At 41.0% G+C, this 23451-nt stretch overlaps 1 protein-coding gene across 5 annotated transcripts in view; it reads right to left on the bottom strand.

Annotated features, from left to right (window-relative positions):
- The window catches only part of SLC39A12 (solute carrier family 39 member 12), an 85142-nt gene extending 66014 nt beyond the window's left edge, over positions 1 to 19128 (bottom strand). For 3 of the 5 annotated variants that reach the window (XM_030940818.1, XM_030940820.1, XM_030940821.1), the window contains exons 1-4: positions 18818 to 19128; positions 17305 to 17651; positions 8975 to 9256; positions 4457 to 4664 (exon numbers count right to left, since the gene is read on the bottom strand). In XM_030940818.1, the coding sequence (XP_030796678.1) occupies positions 4457 to 4664; positions 8975 to 9256; positions 17305 to 17565 (751 nt within the window). In that variant the 5' untranslated portion in view covers positions 17566 to 17651; positions 18818 to 19128. Of the gene's footprint in view, positions 1 to 4456; positions 4665 to 8974; positions 9257 to 17304; positions 17679 to 18817 lie in introns of those variants that run through there. The other 2 variants (XM_030940823.1, XM_030940819.1) reach the window with 2 other exon arrangements.
- Positions 19129 to 23451: the final 4323 nt, after the last annotated feature.

The raw sequence follows: 23451 nt of genomic DNA, 5'->3' as shown, positions 1-23451 counted from the left end.
ATTCCAAAAAATAGAGGAAGAGGGAGTACTTCCGAACTCATTCCATGAGGCCAATATTGCCCTAATACCTAAACCAGACAAAGACACATCAGGAAGGGAAGGGAAGGAGAGGAGAGGGGAGGGGCAGGCCAATATCTCTGATGAATATTGATGCAAAAATCCTCAACAAAATACTAGCAAATTGAATTCAACAATCCATTAAAAAGATCATTCATAATGACTATGTGGGATTTATCCCCTAGCTAGGGTGCAAGGTTGGTTCAACATATACAAATCAGTCAACGTAATACATCACATCAACAAAATAAAGAACAAAAATCATATGATCATTTCAATTGATACTGAAAAAACATTTGATGAAATTCAACATCCTTTCATGATAAAAACTGTAAAAAATGGGGTATAAAAGGAACATATCTCAACATAATAAAAACTATATACATTAGACCCACAGCTAGTATCATACTGAATGACCATGATGACCATATGACCAAGAATCCCACTGCTGGGTATATACCCAAAAGAAAGAATTCAGTATGTTGAAGAGATATCTTCACTCCCATGTTTGTTGCTGCACTATTCATGATACCTAAGATCTGGAAGCAACTTAAGTGTCCATCAACAGATGAATGGATAAAGAAAATCCAACTGGGCACAGTAGCACACTCCTGTAGTCCCAGCACTTTAAGAGGCCAAGGCAGGCAGATCACTTGAGGCCAGGAATCAAAGATCAGCCTGGGCAACATAGTGAGACCCCTGTCTCTACAAAAATTAAGAAAACCAGCTGGGCATGGTGACACACACCTGCAGTTTCAGCTACTCAGGAGGGTGAAGTGGAGGCTTGCTCAGGAGTGGGAGGTTACAGTGAACTATGGTCCCACCACTGCACTTGAGCCTGGGCAACAGAATGAGACCCTGTCTCTAAAAACAACAACAACAAAAATTCATCTCAGGGGCATTTTGATGTTTATTTTGAGAATTAGCCATTTCATTTTTACTGCCTTGTCAAGTACAAAGAAATGTGCAAAACAAACACATACACACAATGGAATACCATTCAACCATAAAAAAGAATGGGATCAAGTCATTTGCAACAACATGTATGAAACTGGAGACCACTATGTTAAGCCAAGCACAGAAAGACAAACATTGCATGTTCTCACTTACTTGTGGGATCTAAAAATCAAAACAATTAAACTCATGGACATAGAGAATAGAAAGATGGTTTCCAGAGGTTGGGACATGTACTGGGGGGAGAGGGCCAGTTAATGGGTATAACAAAATTAATTAGAAGAAAAAGACCTATTATTTGATAGCACAACATGGTAACTATAGTCAATACTAAGTTGACTGTAAATATTAATATTAAAATAACTAAGAATATAATTGGACTGTTGGTAACACAAACAATAAATGCTTGAAGGGATGGATATGCCATTCTCTATGATGTCATTATTACACATTGCATGCCTGTAGCAAAACATTTCATGTACCCCATAAAGATACACACCTACTGTGTACCCACAAAAATTTGAAAAAAGAAAAAGAAAAAAAGATTAAGAATTTTATGTCTAGCAAAATAATCCTTCAAATTGAAGGTTAAAAAAAAAAAGCCATTCTCAGATATACAATGAATGAGAGAATTTATTGCTAGCAGACTTGCCTTGTAAGAAATACAAAATGAAGTTCTTTAGGCTGAAAAGAAATGACCCAAATTTACCACTTGGGTAAAGTTCCCATTTTGATTAAGTCCACTGAAAGAAATGACCAGCACTGGAGATGTAAAAATGTGGGTTAATATGAAAGACTCTATAAATATATTTTTCTCATTTGTTCTCTAAACTTAATGAGAAAATACGACAGGCTTCTCTTTCAAAGTCAGAAACGTAATAAGGATGCAGATCATCCCCACTACTATTTAACATTATATTGAGGTTATTAACCAATGCAATTAGATGAGAAAGTAAATAAAAGCATGAGAATTGGAAATAAAAATAGGCAAATCTATATGTATTTAGAGATAGTATTAAATATCTGAAATCCCTAAAAATCAATACAAAAATAATCATGAATCAGGTTATAAAATTAACCTATAAAAATTAGAAACATATATATATATGTATATATACGCACACACAAACAAAGATCAACTAGAAGATAGATGAAAGAGGACTGCATTTAAGAGAGCAAAAAAGAACGTTAAAGGCATAGGTATAAACATAACAACACATGCCCACAATCTATGTGAGGGAAATAAATATTTTTAAAAGCAAATTGTTCTCTTTTGAAGAATGCATGGCCAAATTAAAGTGTCAAGAATTTATTTTTAACTACCCTTAAGAACCTCAATAAGATGAAGCAGTGAGGAGAGGAAGTTTTTCTATTATAAGATTATTACACTAGAAAGGAAGAAATGAGAATTAGAAGATCACCATTTTATAGGCCCTAAATAATTAATCAGTCTAGGCAACTATCATCAATAGCTTATAACTTCTGAAAAAGAGATGACCAGATGCTACATGCTTTCTAATGGAAGGTACTAACATAAAACAGCTAAGCAACCTTATCAAGTCTCTACATATAACAGCCCCTACACAAGAAACACAGTGAATAGAAATGCATGATAGATGACTAGGACTGCAATCAGCAAACTCCAGATGGAAATCAACCCCCTTTGTTTTTCAACCAAAAAAACTCGCAACAAAATAGAAAAGATGGAAGAAGTGTGACATGCATAAAAGAAAATTAAGGGACATACCAACAATTTGCATTTTATGGACTTTATTTTGATCATAATTCAATAAAAATAATTTTTTAAAAATTATGAAAACATGAACACTGACTGATTTTTTTTTTTTGAGATGGAGTCTCAGTCTGTCTTGCAGGCTGGAGTGCAGTGGTGCAATCTCGACTCAGTGCAACCTCTGCCTCCTGGGTTCAAGCAACTCTCCAGCCTCTGCCTCTGGAGTAACTGGAACTACAGGCACGTACTACCACACCTGGCTAATTGTGTGTGTGTGTTTTTAGTAGAGATGGAGGCTTCATCATGTTGGCCAGGCTGGTCTCGAACTCCTGACCTCAAGTGATCCACCCGCCTCAGCCTCCAAAGTGCTAGGATTACAGGCGTGAGCCACTGCACCCAGCCTGAATTTTTTATGATATTAAGGAATCGTTATCAATTTTTTACTCGTGATAATGAGGTGCTTAAAAAAAAATCCAACTGGTCACAGTAGCACACTCCTGTAGTCCCAGCACTTTAGGAAGCCAAGGCAGGCAGATCACTTGAGGCCAGGAATCAGAGACCAGCCTGGGCAACATAGTGAGACCCCTGTCTCTACAAAAAATAAGAAAACTAGCTGGGCATGGTGACACACACCTGTAGTTTCAGCTACTCAGGAGGCTAAAGTGGGAGGCTTGCTCAGGAGTGGGAGGTTACAGTGAACTATGGTCCCACCATTGCACTTGAGCCTGGGCAACAGAATGAGACCCTGTCTCTAAAAACAACAACAACAACAAAAATCCATCTCAAGGGCGTTTTGATGTATATTTTGAGAATTAGCCATTTCATTTTTACTGCCTTGTCAAGTACAAAGAAATGTGCAAAACAAACATTCTAATTCCAGTTCTGACATCCCATTTCGTCCTGGAGCCCCCAAAACCAGGTAGTCACGAATGCAGCAAGAATGGCTATTTCACATTACTTCCTTTTTTTTTTTTTTTTTTTTTTTTTGGAGACAGAGTCTGGTTCTGTGGCCCAGGCTGGAGTGCAGTGGCAGGATCTCGGCTCACTGCAAGCTCCACCTCCCGGGTTGACGCCATTCTCCTGACTCAGCCTCCCGAGTAGCTGGGACTACAGGCGCCCGCCACGGCGCCCGCCACCACGCCCCGGCTAATTTTTCTATTTTTAGTAGAGTCAGGGTTTCACCGTGTTAGCCAGGATGATCTCGATCTCCTGACCTTGTGATCCACCCGCCTCAGCCTCCCAAAGTGCTGGGATTACAGGCGTGAGCCACCGCGCCCGGCCACATTACTTCTATCTGAAATTAAATGACTTTCCTGATTGCAAGGAAACTGCTGCCAAATGTCTTGCACAACTTGGGATACTATTCTTTCATTCTACATGACAGTTTGTTAGGCCTGGCCCAGCATTACATCCCAAATAAGAAACTATTCAGTCAGTATTTATGGCAGATCATAAAATCTCCTCTTCCCTCTACATCCACAATTCTGATCACTTAGAAATAGGCCAACTCCATTCTTTTGCCTCATCACCACATACCTTTCATAGCACACTTGCCTTGAAAGGCCGCCTAAGCTGTCTGACTTTATGACTCAATAAAAATCGTATTTAAACATACCTGAACGAATTCAGTCATCAAGAGCTTCGGCCTTTGTTTTTGGCATAGTTTACTTAGCAGATGTGACTCGGAAGTTAAATTCGTGAAAATATCCTTACCTGATAGGCGAAGGGTATTCGTACGATTCAAGGAACTGAAAATATATTCTGTAAAGTAGTCTGGGGAAGGCAAGTTTCCTTGTCCCAGACAAACACCCTGAAGGGACAAAGTAATGATCGTGGCTGCCAACTGAGGAAGTGTATTTTCATTAGCACCTTCACTGCTCACTATTCCAGATTTTTTCTGCAGTGTTTTGGTTTCCATACACTGAAATCAGATACAAAATAAAGAGAAAACTGTAACTTCTGAAGTTATTTTGATTCGAACATCTCTGAAATTTCCCCCCCAAAAAGATAAGGAATAGTTTGTCTAAAAGAAAATTGAATCATTTGGAGGAATATGGCTCTCATCTTTCTCCTGTCTCAGATACAACTCTATTTGGAAATTACGTGTTTATCTATTATGGCACTGAATTTTCTAACTCTCATCCCACTGGTCCTTATTTATGCAGCCTTTCTCACTATCCTCTTTTTCATTTTTTCTTTTTCTTTCTTTCTTTTCTTTTCTTTTCTTTTTTTTTTTTGAGACTGAGTTTAGCTCTTGTTGCCCAGGATAGAGTACGGTGGCACAATCTTGGCTCACTGCAACCTCCACCTCCCAGGTTCAAGCAATTCTGCTGCCTCAGTCTTCCAAGTAGCTGGGATTACAGGTGGTGCCTGCCACCACGTCTGGCTAGTTTTTATATTTTTAGCAGAGATACGGTTTCACCATGTTGGCCAGGCTGATCTCAAACTCCTGACCTCAGGTGATCCACCTGCCTTGGCCTCCCAAAGTGTCAAGTGCTTGAGTCACCACATCCAGCCTCACTATCCTCTTTTTTTTTTTTTTTTTTTTTGAGGCGGAGTCTCGCTCTGTCGCCGGACTGGAGTGCAGTGGCCAGATCTCAGCTCACTGCAAGCTCCGCCTCCTGGGTTTACGCCATTCTCCTGCCTCAGCCTCCCGAGTAGCTGGGACTACAGGCGCCCGCCACCTCACCTGGCTAGTTTTTGTATTTTTAGTAGAGACGGGGTTTCACCGTGTTAGCCAGGATGGTCTCGATCTCCTGACCTCGTGATCTGCCCATCTCGGCCTCCCAAAGTGCTGGGATTACAGGCTTGAGCCACCGCGCCCGGCCACTATCCTCTTAAAGATGTGTTTTCTCCAAGGGGATCTCCTGCTCTTATTGTTTAACATCCTTAAAACTGGTGGGTTGTTGCTCTCCCCGCTTTCAGTGCAACCTGCAGGAGAATGATTTTCCAGCTGACATTCCCTACCCTGACTTCACACAGGCTCTGCTGCCTTGTGTCATCACAGGGCCCCTCTACTTCTCATCTGCCTCTGGTCCCAAGGTCAATGTGTGCTCATTGCATATCAGACCTAGCACACTGTCCATGTTCTTTGAACTCCCAGAGGACATCGGACCTTTTTAAATGTGTATATCAATTTTCCTCAATTAAATTATAAGCATCTTAGAAGCTCTAATTTTGCTTTATATCCCATTCATATTCCCATTTAGACATTTGAGTGCCTACAATGTACCAGGCACTGTACTAAACCCATTTCATACGAAGTGAAAGAGAAAATAAATTCATCAAAAGGGAGATCAAGGGAAGGTTGTCATGTCAAAGTTGCATTCTAATGACTTAGGACAAGGAGAAAAAGTGCCCACTGAACTTATTTTTTTTAAAGTCTGTAATTGAAGAGCTTGGCAGGAGCATATTTATAACCATGGTCCAGAGCAGAGTGGAAGGCTAAGAGTCAGTTACCAAAATTTTGATAAATTTGGAGACGTAGCCAGAAGTTCCATGGGTGAAAAGAACAAGTTGAAATAACAGAGTTTGAACCTCAAAGAAGCATGAGTGTTTCATGCAGGTTGTGAAAGAATAATGGTCTCAAAACACCATTGAAGATAAAGGAGAATTCCAACCATTGTTCCCATCCCTGAAGTCCTTTGCGTGAACACCCGGCCTCCATGCAGTAGGCAGGGCTACGGGAGCACTAGGGAGAGATCCCTGTTCATTTACCATGGAATCAGCCAACAGTGGAGAGAATTCAAGAGGTCGGAACATTGAGAGATTGAGTCAGGAAGATAAAACACAGAGAGGTTTGGACAAAAGTGATTGAAGGAATGGAGAGATGTTGCTTTCTGAGCCATTGGGGAGCTTGCCTGGATTAGCGTATAAAGTTGATTCTCTTGGGGATGTGGCTGAGGCCCACTTGGAGCAGCCGTTAGTGACTTGATCTGTGGAAACTGGGTACCATGTAGACCAAGACCTGGAGATTCAAGTAATGATGGGCCTGGTGAGCCAGAACCTCATCTGACCTCATGCCATCTAGTCAGAAAGAACAGCTGATGTGGTGAAGTGCCAAAAGCCTCCTGCAAAGTTTGGACTGATTGACTTCCTAGAGAATCCTAGCCCAGTTGAATGAGCTCACGGACCCTTCCCAGGAACTAGAGACAGTGACGTCATCCAGGTGTTCACTGGTCTGAGGCCTAGCAAAGGGTTATGACTCAGCAGGTGTTCAACTCTTAATGACAAAGGGTGTTCAACCCTTAATGACTGAAACTAGCTGGAAAAAGGAGTTCTAGATATACGACTGATTTATTCTGTTCTGGGGCTGTTTGATCTCAGAAATACTCAGAAGCCTGGGTATTTGCAGTATGTGTAGGATAACCAGAAACCTGGAAATACACACCACACCACCTTTTAAGTGCTGTTTCCATTTCATCTCCATCAAAAGGCATTAACAGGTAGGATTAAAATCTTAGCAGTGAATTTGAATCAAACTTGGATTATATAGATGTTGCACTGAAGAAATTATATGTAGGCATGCCTCCTGGTTTAAGTAGAAAACAGTTCTATAAAAGAACCCCTTTTTCTTTTCTTTTCTTTTTCCTTCCTTTTTTTTTTTTTTTTCCTTTTAGAGATAGGGTCCCATTCTGCTGCCCAGGGTAGAGTATAGTGACACAGTCATAGCTCATTATAACCTTAAACTCCTAGGCACAAGCTATCCTCCCACCTTAGCCTCCTGAGTAGCTGGACTACCAGCTCATGCCACCACATCCAGCTAATTTTTTAAATTCTATTTTTGCAGAGACAAGGTCTTGCTATGTTGCCTAGGCTGATCTCAGACTCCTGGCCTCAAGTGATCCTCTTGCCTCGGCCTCCCAAAGTGTTGGGATTACAGGTATGAACCACTGCACTGGACCTAGGAATCCCTTTTCCTAAAATGAAAATAGGAATAAAAATATGGTCAAATTTTGAAATTAACAGGATTAGAGCTACGGATTTGATATTCACAAAGTCCTTAGCAAACAGCTTCTCCATTTGCTCTGCCAATAAAAGAAATTAAACATATTTACAGAAAATTGGAGGATATGCTTGCTGGTTGTTAAGCTGCAGAATGCCAGATTTGAGAGCAAGAACTAAATTTGTCTATACATGTTTATGAATAATTCAAGAAAAAAATGATTTCCCCATACTCTTCAAAATGTAGTAATGGCTTCTTAATTAATTCTTTAAAAAAAAAAAAGTGGCTTAAATAAACCTTATGTTCAGAGAACTTTATCTGCTGAGATTTCTCACTGCAAACCAGAAAGCAAAAACCTAACTGAAAGGCCGGTTTTACTAGAATAGTAATGAAGGCAACAGAGACCAGGTGGGAGCTGGGAGAGAGGAGAGGTATTTGAATAGACCCTCTACATGGGCAGTACAAGTCAAAAGCTACAAAGAGGGGATAGCATCTAGGGCTGGCAACCGTGAGTAATGTTTTTTGCAAGCTGCTTCTTCAGTTAAGTAACTAATGATAATTTATCTCTTTCAAAATGTCTCTGCCTTCTCCTTTCCCAGCCAGAAGGCAAGGCAAAAAGAAACATTGCTCTCCACCACTACAGCTCAGTCCTTGGAAACTGGTCAAAATGCCTTGGAGTCACACTGATTTGAGTACTCAGAGGGACCCAGGAGAAGAAAGCTGCCCTTTCACCTGGAGTGCCTGTCCACCCACCCAACTTCTGGCAAAAACTCCTCTTCCAATTAGTCATTACATTTCCTTTTTTGGACCTGGAATTTTAAATTATGTCATTTAACATCTCATAACCAAAACCCACAAATACTTATGTCCCTTAGAAGTTCTTGAATGTGGCCGGGCGCGGTGGCTCAAGCCTGTAATCCCAGCACTTTGGGAGGCCGAGACGGGCGGATCACGAGGTCAGGAGATCGAGACCATCCTGGCTAACACGGTGAAACTCCGTCTCCACTAAAAAATACAAAAAACTAGCCAGGCGAGGTGGCGGGCGCCTGTAGTCCCAGCTGCTCGGGAGGCTGAGGCAGGAGAATGGCGTGAACCCGGGAGGCGGAGCTTGCAGTGAGCTGAGATCCGGCCACTGCACTCCAGCCTGGGCAACAGAGCAAGACTCCGTCTCAAAAAAAAAAAAAAAAAGAAGTTCTTGAATGTCTTAGAAATAAATAAGGAACAAACAATAAAGGTCTAGGACTGTATCTCAGTAGCAGAACCAGTTAGCCATTTTGCCTTCTTACCTGGCTTTGAGAAGTGTCAAAGTACTGCCTGGTGAAAGCCAAGATATCTTCTGTCTCATTCTGTGAAAGGAAAGAGGAGTCTTCATCCTGCCTGAGGCTCAGTAGGCTGTGTAGGTAAAATTTATACTCTTTATTACTCATGTTGAGCTTTGAAGAACAGATCTCTTCCTGATGAATAATGTAATAGAGAAGGAGAAGAGAAACTCTCTGGACCACTTCTTCTCTAAGCTGATCTTCAAAATTTCCTCCAGCTATTAGTAATAGTGCATCTGGTTCAAAGCACTGTGGAAGAAAACAATAACAACAACAAAAGAAACAAAGCTTAGCAAATAGTTCCAGAACACTAATGACCACCAGGGTCTTCGTTACTTATCATTTTATAAATAGAAAGGAAAAGCAGGCAGGACCAATAGCCAGATTCAAAGAGTTGGACTCACATATAACAATGATGCCCTTTCAGGGAACCCTTTTTTTCCACTAAGAGTAATTCCTGACTCCAACTAGGGTGGCCGCAAGTTGTTGATCTGTTGCCTGTGTAAAACACATTATTCTTTGGCTTTTAAAGTGATGCCCATTTGCATTTAGAATAAAATCCAAACTCCTGGCAATCTTCTTTTTGGTTTGGCTTCTGTCTACTCTACCCTCCTTCCTTCTCTTAGCCTTGGTCCAGCATCTCACTCAACTTCTACCCCTGTGATTTTATGTTAGCTTCACCAAGTTCTTTCCCACAATCTTCTAGGTCTCCTTGTTCCCCTCATTTTTCAGGTTTCAGGTTAAAATGTCACCTTCTCAGAACACCTTCCTAAAGATTCCCAACCTGCGTTCCCTAGTACAGAACTATCTGATAGAAATACAAGTCACACTGCAAATATGAGTCACATATGTCATTTGAAGTTCTTTAGCAGCAAGATTTTAAAAAGTAAAAAGAAACAGCTAAAAGTAACTTTTGTAATATTTTAACCTTATGTATCCAAGATTAAATTATTTCACCGTGTAATCTAAATTTTTAAAAATTAAGATATTTTATATTTTTCTTCTTGAACAAAGTCTTTGAAAACTGGTGTGCATTTTATGCTTACCAGCACATCTCAGTTTGGATGAGCCACAAATCAAGCGCCCAACAGTTACATGGAGGCTAGTGGTTACTGTGCTGTACAGCACAATTCTGGAACACATCATTTAAAAATTTTTCTTCATAGCACTCGTATTGTAAAATTGCTTTGTTTACTTGTTTATTCTCTCTCTTCTCTATGAGAACCAGTGGTCCATAAAGAGTAGATTTTGTCTGCTTTTTGCATAGTTCTATCCTCAGTATATAGCACAGTACCTGGCACTTACGAGGTGTAAAAATTTTACAAATGACTTCCATCTGCCCCTCTTCTAGCCTATTTAGGGAAATTGCCAAAAATGATTTTGTTGAAGGGAATCAGAACATACTGCCCCAAAATATGCTACCGTAGCATATTGATTATTTTGAGCTGAAGGCAACTGAGAAACAGCAGACACAGGAAGAATTCTCTGCCCTGCCCCTTACTATCTAAAAGCGGGGCATAAGTTTCCCATGAGAAAGGTATCCTTGTTGTATCAGGAAGAGGAGAACATTCTTGTCACTGGAGATGGGGACTTAATGTTGAGATGAACCTATACAAACGAACCTTACTAACATAATCCTCCATTGGTATAATTCTTAAAAAAAAATTTTGGTTTCACATACATATTTCCTAGTCACTTTCCCACAATTTACCATCTCTAGTCCAAATTCACTTTTTTTCTTACTCTTGTCAGATCCCCACAGTTTATTACTCTTTGTTAAAATGGTTTATAAACCCCTGGGTCTAACCACTTCTTTGGAGTTTTCACTTTCTTTATGATGCCCCTATTCCACATAAAAATATTAACATCAAATAAAATGTGTATGCTTTTTCTCCTGCTAATCCATCTTTTGTCCATTTAGTTCACAAGCCCCAGCTACAGAATTTAAGACGTTAAAGGAAAAGTCTTTCCTCCCCTACAATGTGCTGCCTTATTGGTTTCACAAACCACAAGCACATGCCCAGCTCCTGCAATCTGAGAAGTTTATGTGGCATAAGGGATTTGGATAAATGTTGTGGGACAGTGAGAAAAAGACATAGGAATCATGGACCAGAAGTTTTCTCAGCAAGAGGGAAGCTGCCTTTCTTCAGAGACAGTTGGGGAACTCCTGAGAATTCTCACAGGATCTGAGAAGCAGCCCCAGGACACAGCCACAGAGTGAAAGCATTGAGAAATGCCTGTCCTGACTCCCAGACAGATTTGTGCCATGGTGGGGATACTGTACTACAATGTATTTTAATCTAGTCTTCTTTGAAGTGGAAGTTTTGGGGTTCTAATTTCAGGTCTGCTCTACAACCCACTGTGTAGCATCTGCTATGTAATCATCTGAGTCAGGAAGAAACAAATGTCATCCATCTCCAAATCAAAGCATAATGACATTCTTCATAAAACCACACAGACTTTAATCCCTCCTGAACCCAACTGCAGGGGGTCAAGTACTCAAACAGAGGGGACCCAGGGGTTCCACTAAGACCAACTCTCAATGTGGATATTAGGCTCCACTTCTAAAACCTCGGCATCCGTTTTCTGTTCCCTAAGTAACCCAGAAGAAAAGTCCACACCTTGGTAGCTGATGGCAAGGCTGACACCAAGACCCAAAAGGAGAATCCATTGAAATAAAAGTGTAATAAAGCTATTCTCTGTACCAAATAACCTCCTGAAACTAAACTATTGGTACCATTAACTACAATTTGCTGGTAACCATGTGCCCAGCAATGTGCAGAGTACCTTTTGCATTCAGTTATTCCTTGCTGTATAATCTAATTGGTTCTGAAAAATGCACAAAGTAATGAATTTTTTAGTCATAAGAAACCTATTTTATGATATCAAGTGTGAGAAACAAAATGTCTCCAGCCTATGTAATAAGCCACCAAATATTTCTAAATATTTGATTTTTATAATATAAAGCAACTAGAAGACCAATTACTCAATTATTTAATGCACAATGAATTAATGGATACATTTGTGTACAGTATGCAAGGATACTGAAAAGAATATATGAGTTACATCTTTCTTCATGAGAAAAGTTTACTCATAGAATATGTGAAAACCAAGACTAAAGTGGTAAGAAACTTGCCCAAAGCTACACAGCTAATGGTGGAGAGCATTGTTAGTCACAATTCCTGCTCTTCCAAGAACAGGACACATTCTTTTATTCCTTCCTTTTGTGCCATGGAGAACACAGGCTGTGGACCCATTGACGTACTTGATGGGCAACCCCTTCAACCAGTAATTTTCTCTCCCTCCTATTTGATGGGAGCAGAGGTCAGTTAGGTGGCTAAGAGATTGGTCCAAGTCTAACATCAATCAGAACAAGGATATGGTACAACCAGAGCATGGAATGAGTTTATGTTATACTTTCAAGTGCTGCTCAGGTTGTTTGATGGGGCTGGGTAGGTAGGAAGAAGGGTGTCTATGATGCAAGGAGTAGGACGCTCATGAGGCCATGAGACCACAACCATGTGGCAAGGCTTGGTGTATGAGCACATGACAGAACATGTGGCCACATTTCAACCCATCTGAGATGCGGAGACTCCTGTCCATGCATCATTCTTCCTCAATGTCTTTGCCATGTACCTTTCCAGGGTTGGAATTGGAATCCATGGCACGGAACAGCAGAGAGCAGGGTCCGCACTGTAATCGTGTGGGTAGGCATTCTAGAACTGTGTATAAAAGGTATACAATACGGAAGGCACAATTGGTTTCTAGCTTTGGGAAGCTTGAAACAGTTGTAGAAGCATCTTTTGTCTGAACAGAGATTTTGGTAACCTTGAAGGAACAGGTGTTGTGTCACATTTGCTTTGATTTTTTGAGGCCTGCTAAACTAAAGCTTAATTGTGAATCAAATGACCATGGGCTGGAAACCTTTCTCCCATTTATAATATTTGAATCTTAAAGAATGTATTTTAATACAGAAGGCGGTGGCTTGAGGAAAGAATACAGGTGGAAGCCTCAGAAAAGCTAACATAAAATAAGAATTCCTCCCCTGGACACAGATATGATGAAAAGCACACTACTGGGGCTGTTGGATGAGGACAGAGCTGGAATTTTCAGTTCATCACCACTAGATTTGTTTTATTGTTAATGTTTTTAGAAGTTGGCTAGGTTGTGTTTGGGAGAGGATGTTTAGCAAAATGTTGCAAATACTGCCACCCCACAGGCATCAATATCTGTCCAAGGCTGCCTTCTCTGGTGAAGCAATTCTTTGTTTAAGAAGAATGGAGTCATTCAGGAATAATCCATTGATTTTCCTTTTAATCTTGTCAGGTGGGGGAATAAGGTTTAAGGAGGGGAAAAAAACCTCAGAGATTCTGGGAATTAGTTTTAATGACTTTATAAGGAAACTTTGGGAAAAGACTGATTAAAATGCAAGGAGAGGCTCCCCTTACAAGCTAAACAGGCTTCTAGGATACTTGGTAGTAATGGTCCACCACACCCTGTAGCCACATCACATAGCCTTCCCCAACCTTGAAATTCAACTTTGCTTATGATCTTCGCCAGGTGAGGGACTCAGTGGACAAAAAGCAATATGGTAGCTATCTTCTTCTACATCAATAAGACAGCTGTCAGGCCTCCAGGATAAACTCTAGGGTTTTAGACTGAAAGGTATTTAACATTTGATTTTGAGTAATGGGTAAATCAATCTAAGAACTTAAAAGAGACTGTCTTCTTTTAAGTTCTTAGTTCTATAAGGTCTTTTTTTTTTTGCAGGGGGATGGTGGGTGGGGCAGTGGCTAACAATTGGCTGTAAATATAAGAGAGAAAGTGTATTTCTTTTTTTCCTGACAAAGAGCTAGAAGGATGTTGCTGATGGCAGGTACTGGCTCTTTAGGGTCTGTACTAGATTTAGTGGGTCTTCTGACTAACAAAAAGTTTTTAACTGAGAAGAGTTAAGATAAAATTGTTAGATAATAAGACAAAGCTGGATGTTTTCCACACTTTATTCCATGACAGTTATGACAAGAGAGTCAGGGGCTAGGGCCAGGTGTGAATTAAATGGAGACCCTTAAAGCAGTGGTTCTCTGCTTTGAATGTGTCTAAGAATCGCCTGGAGAACTTGGTTTAAAATCCTCAGAATGTAGGACAGTGGAGGTAGGCCTAGGGCACAGGCGGGTGGGAGATTCTGAGGAATGGCACTGCTCTAGTGTCTCTGGAAAAGGAGAAATCAGACATTGCCATGAGATACAGGGAACAGAAGGAACTTGAGCTCCTATATCTGACTTTCTGTATATGTATCCATGAGATTCTCATAGAGATCTGATTCCTAAGGAGAACATGTATATCCATGAGATCCTCAGAGATCTGATTCCTAAGTGGAACATATATGTCCATGAGATCCTCAGAGATCTGATTCATATGAAGAACAAGTATGTCCATGAGATCCTCACAGAAATCTGATTCCTAAGGAGAACACATATGTCCACGAGATCCCCACAGAGACCTCCCTGAGGAGCACGTGTCAATGAGACCAACAGAGATCTTCCTGGGATGTAATACATGTATGTCCACGTGGCTCAGAGATTTGTTCCCTGAGAACATATGTGTCCATGTGATCCTTGCAGAGATCTCCCTGGGGAGCACACATATGTCCATGTGATTTTCACAGGTATCTCCCTCAGGGACATATGCACATCCATGTGACCCTCACAGACATCTGACCCCTGAGGAACATGGGTTTGTCCATGTGGTCCTCACAGACCTCTGTGAGGAGGGGCTCATTATCCCAGCCTTCCGGGTGAGGGAGCTGAGGCTCCACATGTCTCAATACTAGAAGGTGCCAGAAAAGGGCTCTTTTCCTCTCAGAAACCTGTGTAGGGTTATGGTTCTCATAATTATTGAAGTGGAATGTATTGTTTTGGAGTTATTTAATCCCTCATGAAGTTCATTAAAACTATATTCTAACCATTCTCATTAAAGAAAGAAAAAGCCAAGATCAGCCCAGAACTATTCATTTCCAAAGACTGCAGCTTGACTGAATTTATTTTAAATGTGCAGTGCTCTCAGATACTTCAGATTGACTTTTTTCAAATTTCACTTCTTATACAGACCTAAAATTGGAAGCATTTTTCCTCCCAACAAATCCAAGATACCTACTTCCCTCTTTTTTCAGACATTTAGAGATATGAACAAACCCCCTTAACCTCTCTTTTACCACAGAATTTGTATCATGAACCCTTCCTGTCAGCAGACTAAGTCCTCAAGTGACAGAACAGATATGGCCACAAGCTGAAGCCCTGTAGTTTACACCTGAACCGGGGTGTTTTGAAATCCAGAGGACTCTGTTTCCTCTCTCTTTTCATGAATGATGGGAGACATTTCCTAAGTTCCTTCCTGATGGGTGATTGGGGTGAACTGAAGGCTTCTGAGCAGGTAAAGCTGAGACTCACTTCTGCTTCACCTGCGTTTCTTTCACAGAGAAGGAGGGTGAAGCTATTAAAGATGGTGTTTCAAGTCCTAGGAATGGAACTGGTTCAAATGGAGACCAAATTAGCTAAAGTCCTGATACTGTCACAGAAAACAGTAAGTGTCAACAATCCTTCCCCCAGCCCTGAAAATGGAGAACAATTTTGCGTATTTACCTTCCTCCCAGCAAAACTACTATTCAAGCAGCCTTAATAAGGCACTTCACGTCATTAAAGGAGAACATTCCCCTGAAGCGAATCCTCAGAGGACATGAGTAAGACATGACTTCTGGTTATTTCCAGTGGGACGTCTTGTGTTGCTATCTATATATATTAATGTCATCACAGATGAGTTGCCTATTATAACACATTTCCTCTGGGAACCATTGAGTATTTTAATAATTATTGAATTATTTATTGCTCACACAAAGCAGAGAAAAATTCTCTATGAGCAAGACCTCTTCTGTTACAAAAAAACAAAACACTTGGTCAGAAAATGTTCCCCTCCCCTCCCTCCCTCACCTCAGAGCTGTGCATGATTGAGAAAGTCTACCAAAATGTATTTTGGAGACAGTTAGCTTTTGTTTTACTTATTTATGTATGCTTTCATTTATGCATTTATGGGTTCATCCTAAAAAATCTCATGGGTCAGGAATGGTATGGAGCAGGTTTCATTTTTTCTTTTGTAGTCATTTAAACACATGAGTTCTCACCTCCTTCCATCCTACCCAACCCTCCCTAATGAAGAGAGTCTCAGCCACCGCTGACGTCATATTAAAGTGACCTGGAGTCTGGGTACCGCGGCTCACACCTGTAATCCCAGCACTTTGGGAGGGGAAGGCGGGCAGATCAAGAGGTCAGGAGTTTGAGACCAGCCTGGCCAACATAGTGAAACCCCATCTCTACAAAAGATGCAAAAAATTAGCCGGGTATGGCGGTGGATGCCTGTAATCCTAGCTACTTGGGAGGCTGAGGCAGGAGAATCACTTGAACCCGGGAGGCGGAGGTTGCAGTAAGCCAAGATCATGCCATTGTACTCCAACCTAGACAACAGGGCGAGACTCTGTCTCAAATCAAATAATAAAATAAAATAAAATAAATAAAATAAAATAAAATAGTGACCTGGAGAGACTTCAAAAAGTTCTATCCTAGACAAGTAAAATCTCAGTCTCCAGAGGTTGAAGCCCAAACATGGGTATACTGGGAAACCTACACAGCTGATTCCAGTCAGGGTTGAGATTCACTTTGTAGGCTAAGATCAGGCTGTGATTCAGGCCTCAGGAGCCATGGGTACAACTTCAGCTCCACCTGCAGCATCTGTCTCCCCAGCTCAGATTCCTCATCGTTAAGATGATTATCCAATCATTAACTACCCGCCATGCATAATATTAGAAAATACCATGCCAGGAAAAAGTACTCAAAAATCCAATTTTGGACCAATATCAGATCACATTATGCTCCAGCAAACAAATAGCATCTAAAACTAGTCACGTGCAAGTGCACTGAAGGCTTTAAAAAAAGATTAGTCAATCAAAAAAGAAAAGAGGACTAAAAGTTCGCGCTCACAAATAAATACCTCTATATATGCAGAAGGATTCTAGAAAGCCTTACATAAACATCATCCTTTCAACAACAAAAATGTCCCTAGGTGCTATACATAGAATGCTGAATGATTTGCTGTATCCCAAATATGGAAATTATTTTGCCAGAATGCATTGCCCAATTGCATATCGGAAGATTAGCCTGTGATTTCGCGTTACTGAAATCAATCCCTATAGAATCCATTGCTTTCTTTTGGACATGCCCTGATACCTGACCCCATTCTATTTCACTAACCAGATGGCAATCTCCTTGCATTCCGTTTCTCCTCCGTGGGCACCCAGTTTTCTCCAACAATGTTTTGATGAGGCTTCTTGAGTGGTTGTGGGGTGGGTGGTCACCAGCAGAGAGAACCTGTAGCAGGTCTGCCAGTTGGCCTGAACTCCCACGGCCTCTGCTGTCCTGGGCTGAGGGTTTGTCTGTCTCAGTAGAAAAAGCACGGCTGAGGAGAAGAAACAATGGCACCCAGGATACTGAAAGCTTTGTCTGGAAGCACATTTCCACGCTTCCTCCACCTTGAGTCTGTCTTGGATGGAGATAAGTGTGTTGCCGTTTACGGGGTAAACTTGTAACCAAAGGAATTTCTGTGGTAAAGGGGAAAAATAAAGCCTTCAATTATTGTGCCTGCAACATGTTTGAAAGGATTCATTAATTGGCTAAGCTGATTTGCAATGACAAGCTGTTTCTACACAACAGGGGGTCTGTAGGTAATTTCTAACCCCAAATGGCAGGAAAGTCCCATGGCTGTAGACTTTCAAACTGTACAGGCAGCCAAAAAGCTTATTAGATTGCCTCTCCCTAAACTACACATAGCGTCACATATTAGGAAGAATAAGTTTCTCCATTTTCCAACAGGTGGTACAAGTTATAGGACCCAGGCTGGGAAACACTTCATGTTTTTCCCATTATAAAGAACTCCAAGTGATTCGTGGTCCTCGCCCCTAAATAAAAAGAGACAATAAATTCTACTAAATGACCAACATCATGTTGAGTTTAAAAGTTTTAGGCCAGGTGCAGTGGCTCACACCTGTAATCCCAGCACTTTGGGAGGCTGAGGCGGGCGGATCACAAGGTTAGGAGTTCGAGAGCAACCTGGCCAATATGGTGACACCCTGTCTCTACTAAAAATACAAAAGTCAGCCAGGTGTGGTGGCGCGTGCCTGTAGTCCCAGCTACTCAGGAGGCTGAGGCAGAAGAATCACTTGAACCTGGGAGGTGGGGGTTGCAGTGAGCCAAGATCGTGCCACTGCACTCCAGCCTGGGCGACAGAGCAAGAGTCCATTTCAAAAAAAAAAAAAAAAAAAAGCGGGGGCGGGGGGGGTTAGACAAGGAAAAGTACTAGAAGAAAATAGTAATGTTCAGAAAACGCAGGTCTGTTTTTTCAGTTTATTAAGAGTCGAGATTCTAGAGTAGGAAGCATCTTAGAAAAATAGAATTTCAAGACCTCAAGAACATGACACATGCACTCACTCAGTGGTGACTAAAGGAGTGGGGGACGACTTTAGAGCCAATCAACTTCCTGGAAAAAAAAATTTATCTTTCTGTTGATGGCTTGAGGCATCTAAAATGTTAACAGCATCTCATGTGGGATCCTGGCCCAGAGATGAGCTGGTAAATGACTGTGGGCTAGTAACGAAGGTACTGGGATTACTTTTATGAGTTAAAAAAAACAACAACACTTTCAGGTTGTTATGTTAGCAATTTAAAAGTGACAGAGGATGATGCAACCATTTCTAACCCCAGTGCTTACCTTCAGAAGAAAGATAAACGATTCTTTATCTGGAGCTCCACAACCTTTTAAATCCTGGAGAGTATTTCACAGTCACAGAGTTCCCTGTTTTTAAAATTCTTTGACTGTGCGCTGGGAGCTAGAGAGGATTATTTGAGGCCAGAAAAGTTTTCAGTTGCTATGGAGAGAGCTGCTCTGAAGGTAACAATGAAGGTGGATAAAAAGGAGAACTTTCTGTCTGGTAGATTTTCATGGTAATCAAATCAGGGTGGTTCATGAATTTAACTTTTTAGATCAAGATTTAACCAATTTTCTTAGGCTCGCCTACTGTCACTCACCTTTCAAGGGACAGAATCTAGGTCAAAGGATTTCACCTCGCAGAATAGAAAGACTTTAGTGTTAGATGAAGATCTTTTTTCTCTCCGGTTGATTCTGTAATAACTGTTTCATCCAGGCTCAAACCAAGGATTTGTTGAAAAGATAGGCTCTTTGGAACCCTTTTTGTTTTGCAAGATGCAGAAGCCTAAAAGATTGAAGGCTTTTGTAATGAGATGTTTTCAAATGAAAAGTATTAGTTGAAGGAATGAAATTCTTAGCAGGGAAGTAGGTAGTATAAATGAGAAACTTTAATCAGCTGCACATATTGTGATCACAAGCATCAGTGGTAGGAGTTATTACGTCAGATCCTTCATGCTCCACAAAACAAAGCCTCTCAATAAATTATTAGTGAGTAAATAACTGAATGAACAAAGTGGTTCATTTTCTAGGATGCAAGAGAAGTTAAATCCTAAGATTTCAGAGCGGGAAGAGTGCATGCCCACAGTATAGGGGTTTAAGTCAGCTGGTGGGCAGGTAGAGGAAATTCAAGATCAGGATAAATAGCCTCATCACTAATTGGGTATGAAATCTGGGGGCCATGGGGTAGGATGTTCCTGAGAGAATGCTGGTACACTGATGGAAATACAAAGGCAACTATTCCTAGAAAATTCCAGGCTTTTTTTTTTTTTTTTGAGATGGAATCTTTCTTTGTTGCCCAGGCATGAGTGCAGTGGTGCTATCTCAGCTCACTGCAACTTCCGCCTCCTGGATTCAAGTGATTCTCCTGCCTCAGCATCCCGAATAGCTGAATAGCTGGGATTACAGGTGTGCGCCACTATGCCTGGCTAATTTTTTTGTATTTTTAGTAGAGACGGGGTTGCGTCATTTAATGGTGGACAGAGTGGTCTCAAACTCCTGACCTCAGGTGATCTGCCCACCTAGGCCCCCTCAAAGTGCTGGGATTCCAGGCATAAGCCACCATGCCCAGCCAGGGCTCCTCTGTGATAAGCCCTCAGGGAACAGTTGGACTCAACTAAACTGTCAAGGAAAGCAACTTGGCTTGTGCCTTGTGAGCTCTGTGCTGAGATTAACTGAAGTTAGAGTCTGGAATCAGCAGTCAAAGAGAGGAGCGGGGAGTTGGGACTGAAAGTCACGCCCTTTAAGCCGAGAGTCTAGTTGAGGCACAGAAGTGAGGAGGGAGCAGGCTCAGGACCAGAATGGTGCCCGACCACTGCTCCCTGCCAGCTCCTCTCAGTGCCAGCTCTCATCCCCATGGTGGGGACCACCTGAGCATCATTTTTTTTTTTTTTTTTTTGAGATAGAGTTTTGCTCTTGTTGCCCAGGCTGGAGTGCAATGGTGCAATCTTGGCTCATCACAACCTCCACTTCCCAAGTTCAAGCAATTCTCCTGCCTCAGCCTCTGGAGTATCTGGGATTACAGGTGTGTGCCACCACGCCCAGCAATTTTTTTGTATTTTTAGTAGAGACCAGGTTTCTCCATGTTAGCCAGGCTGGTCTCAATTGAGCATCATTTATTAGCCATGTCCCAGTCTCTAAGACTTAGTGATGAGATCACTAAGGAAAAATAGTCCAATCCCTATTCAGCAAGTTCTCTGGCCCTACTATCACCTATGTTAAGTTGAAAAAAAGTCACACAAATTTAGAAAAGAGACTTTATTTCTTACAAATGGGTTACAGCCTTCAAGGTGGCCATTCTGATAGGCTGGGAATCAAAGCGTTGGCGATCCACTATTTGCAGGCACTTCAAAGGAGGAGGCATTGGGGCAAGAGCTTTATGCTGAACAGGTTAGCAAAGCATACATATTCAACAGGTTATAGGAGGTCCTATGAATATTCGTTAAAGATCATCCTGATGCATGTATATTGAACATGCATGTAACACACAACTCATGTTCACCTTGAGGTGGAGACTTAACATTTAAGTGTATTACAATTAGGTCCTATATTTCAAAAGGTGAAGCAGAGACACAAAGGCATTCAGTGTGTAGCTTCTGAAACTGGCTAGAACCAGTCCGTGGCCAGTGGTCTCCAATCAGGAGAAAGTTACTGAAATCAGTCTCTCGTCCAATCAAAGCTGTAGCTCTGGCTGGTAGAATGGGGTGTCAGTCAGTGCCTGCAGGCTGGATGAGTTGTAATTGTTTTCATATTGCGTACCTCAAGGTCAGTGCTTGTTTAGCTGCTAGAGAAAAATAAAAACCTAGTGGCAGTTAGAACATAGCTTAGGGTATGGTATTCAACCCTTGTATGGTATGGCCTTAGGTCCTGTTCATAATTTGACATCTTATTGCCACAGAGTCCATTCCAACAGTCTTACAGTCTCCAATGAGCAGATCCTGAAATCTGCTCAAGTCTCACTGGATAACCTGCCTTGTTGCTGCAGGACTGGATCCTGATTGGCTTTGACCAGTGCACTCCTGAGACAGCGAGGGCTTCTCCTCCTCAGCACCCAGCCTACCTCTTGTGGGGCCTTCTCTGGCAGTTGTATGAGATCCCTCAACTATGATCTACCTCTAGGCCTGGCTTCTCTCCATATCTCCCTTTATGCTGTCATCTTCCCTCTTCTCAAAGGCACTAATCTTGCTAAATAATTATAATAATGCTTATTAACATTGGTCATCTCTTATGTCTAGGCACTCTGCTAAGTAACATTATGTTTTCTCAATAATAGCAATGAAACCTAGTGAACTTCTCACGGTATAACTCAAAAATGCCCAGGGTCACACAGCTAGTAGGTGCCACCAGAAATCCAGGTCTCTCTGCATCAGTTGGTGCTTGTATTACTGGGCAACTATCTGTTGCAGTGGGACCCCATATTTTTATCTGTAATCTAAGATTCTTTTTACAATGCTGTATGGATACACAAATGACTCAGATGAACACTCATCAAAAAGGGAAATAACCTACTACATTTTAATTTTTGCATTCTCTCCAAAGCCTCTTCAGCCCGAAGTCTCAGAAAAAAATGAATTTAAAAAAAACTGTAGAACTTTGTTAGTCTAGCTAGTGGTCCTTCTTTTAATCTTTTCAGAAAACAAGCTCCTGGATTTTTTTTAAAGGATTTTTCGTGTCTCTATCTCCTTCAGTCGTGCTCTGATCTTAGTTATTTCTTGTCTTCTGCTACCTTTTGAATTTGTTTGCACTTGCTTCTCTAGTTCTTTTAACTGTGATTTTAGGGTGTCAATTTTATATCTTTCCAGCTTTCTGTTGTGGGCATTTAGTGCTATAAATTTCCCTCTTAAAACTCCTTTAACCATGTCCCAGATATTCTGGTACATTGTCTCTTTGTTCTTATTAGTTTCAAATAACTTCTTTATTTTTGCCTTAATTTTGTTATCTACCCAGTAGTCATTCAGGAGCAAGTTGTTTAAGTTCCTTGTAGTTGTGCAGTTTCGAGTGAGTTTCTTAATCCTGAGTTCTAATTTGATTGCACTGTGGTCTGAGAGACTGTTAGTTATGATTTCCATTCTTTTGTATTTGCTAAGGAGTGCTTTACTTCCAATTATGTGGTCGATTTTAGAATATGTTCTATGTGGCACTGAGAAGAATGCATATTCTGTTGATTTGGGGTGGAGAGTTCTGTAGATGTCTGTTAGGTCCACGTGGTCCAGAGCTGAGTTCAAGTCCTGAATATCCTTGTTAATTTTCTGTCATGTTGATCTGTCTAATATTGACAGTAGGGTGTTAAAGTCTCACACTATTATTGTGTGGGAGTCTAAGTCTCTTTGTAGGTCTCTAAGTTGTCTTATGAATCTGGGTGCTTCTGTATTGGGTGCATATATATTTGGGATAGTTAACTCTTCCTGTTGAATTGATCCCTTTACCATTATGTGATGACCTTCTTTGTCTTTTTTTATCTTTATTGGTTTAAAGTCTGTTTTATCAGAGACTAGGATTGTAACTCCTGCTTTTTTTTTTTTTTTTTTTTTTTTTTGCTTTCCATTTGCTTGGCAAATACTGAATTTGCTTTCCATTTGCTTGGCAAATACTGAAGTTCTGAAATTGAGGCAGTAATTAATAGCCTACGAACCAAAAAAAGCCCAAGACCAGACAGATTCACAGCCAAATTCTACCAGAGGTACAAATAGGAGCTGCTACCATTCCTTCTGAAACTAGTCCAAACAGTAGAAAAAGAGGGACTCCTTCCTAACTCATTTTATGAGGCCAGCATCATTCTGATACCAAAACCTGGAAGAGACACAGCAAGAAAAGAAAATTTCAGGCCAATATCCTTGAGAAACATCAAAGCAAAAGTCCTCAATAAAATATTGGCCAATCGAATCCAGCAGCACATCAAAAAGCTTATCCACCATGATCAA

The sequence above is a fragment of the Rhinopithecus roxellana genome, chromosome 11 (assembly GCF_007565055.1).
Source record: "Rhinopithecus roxellana isolate Shanxi Qingling chromosome 11, ASM756505v1, whole genome shotgun sequence".
NCBI lineage: Eukaryota > Metazoa > Chordata > Mammalia > Primates > Cercopithecidae > Rhinopithecus > Rhinopithecus roxellana.
The sequence above is the reverse complement of the archived record's forward strand: the minus strand, read 5'-3'. Positions and strand labels throughout refer to the sequence as shown.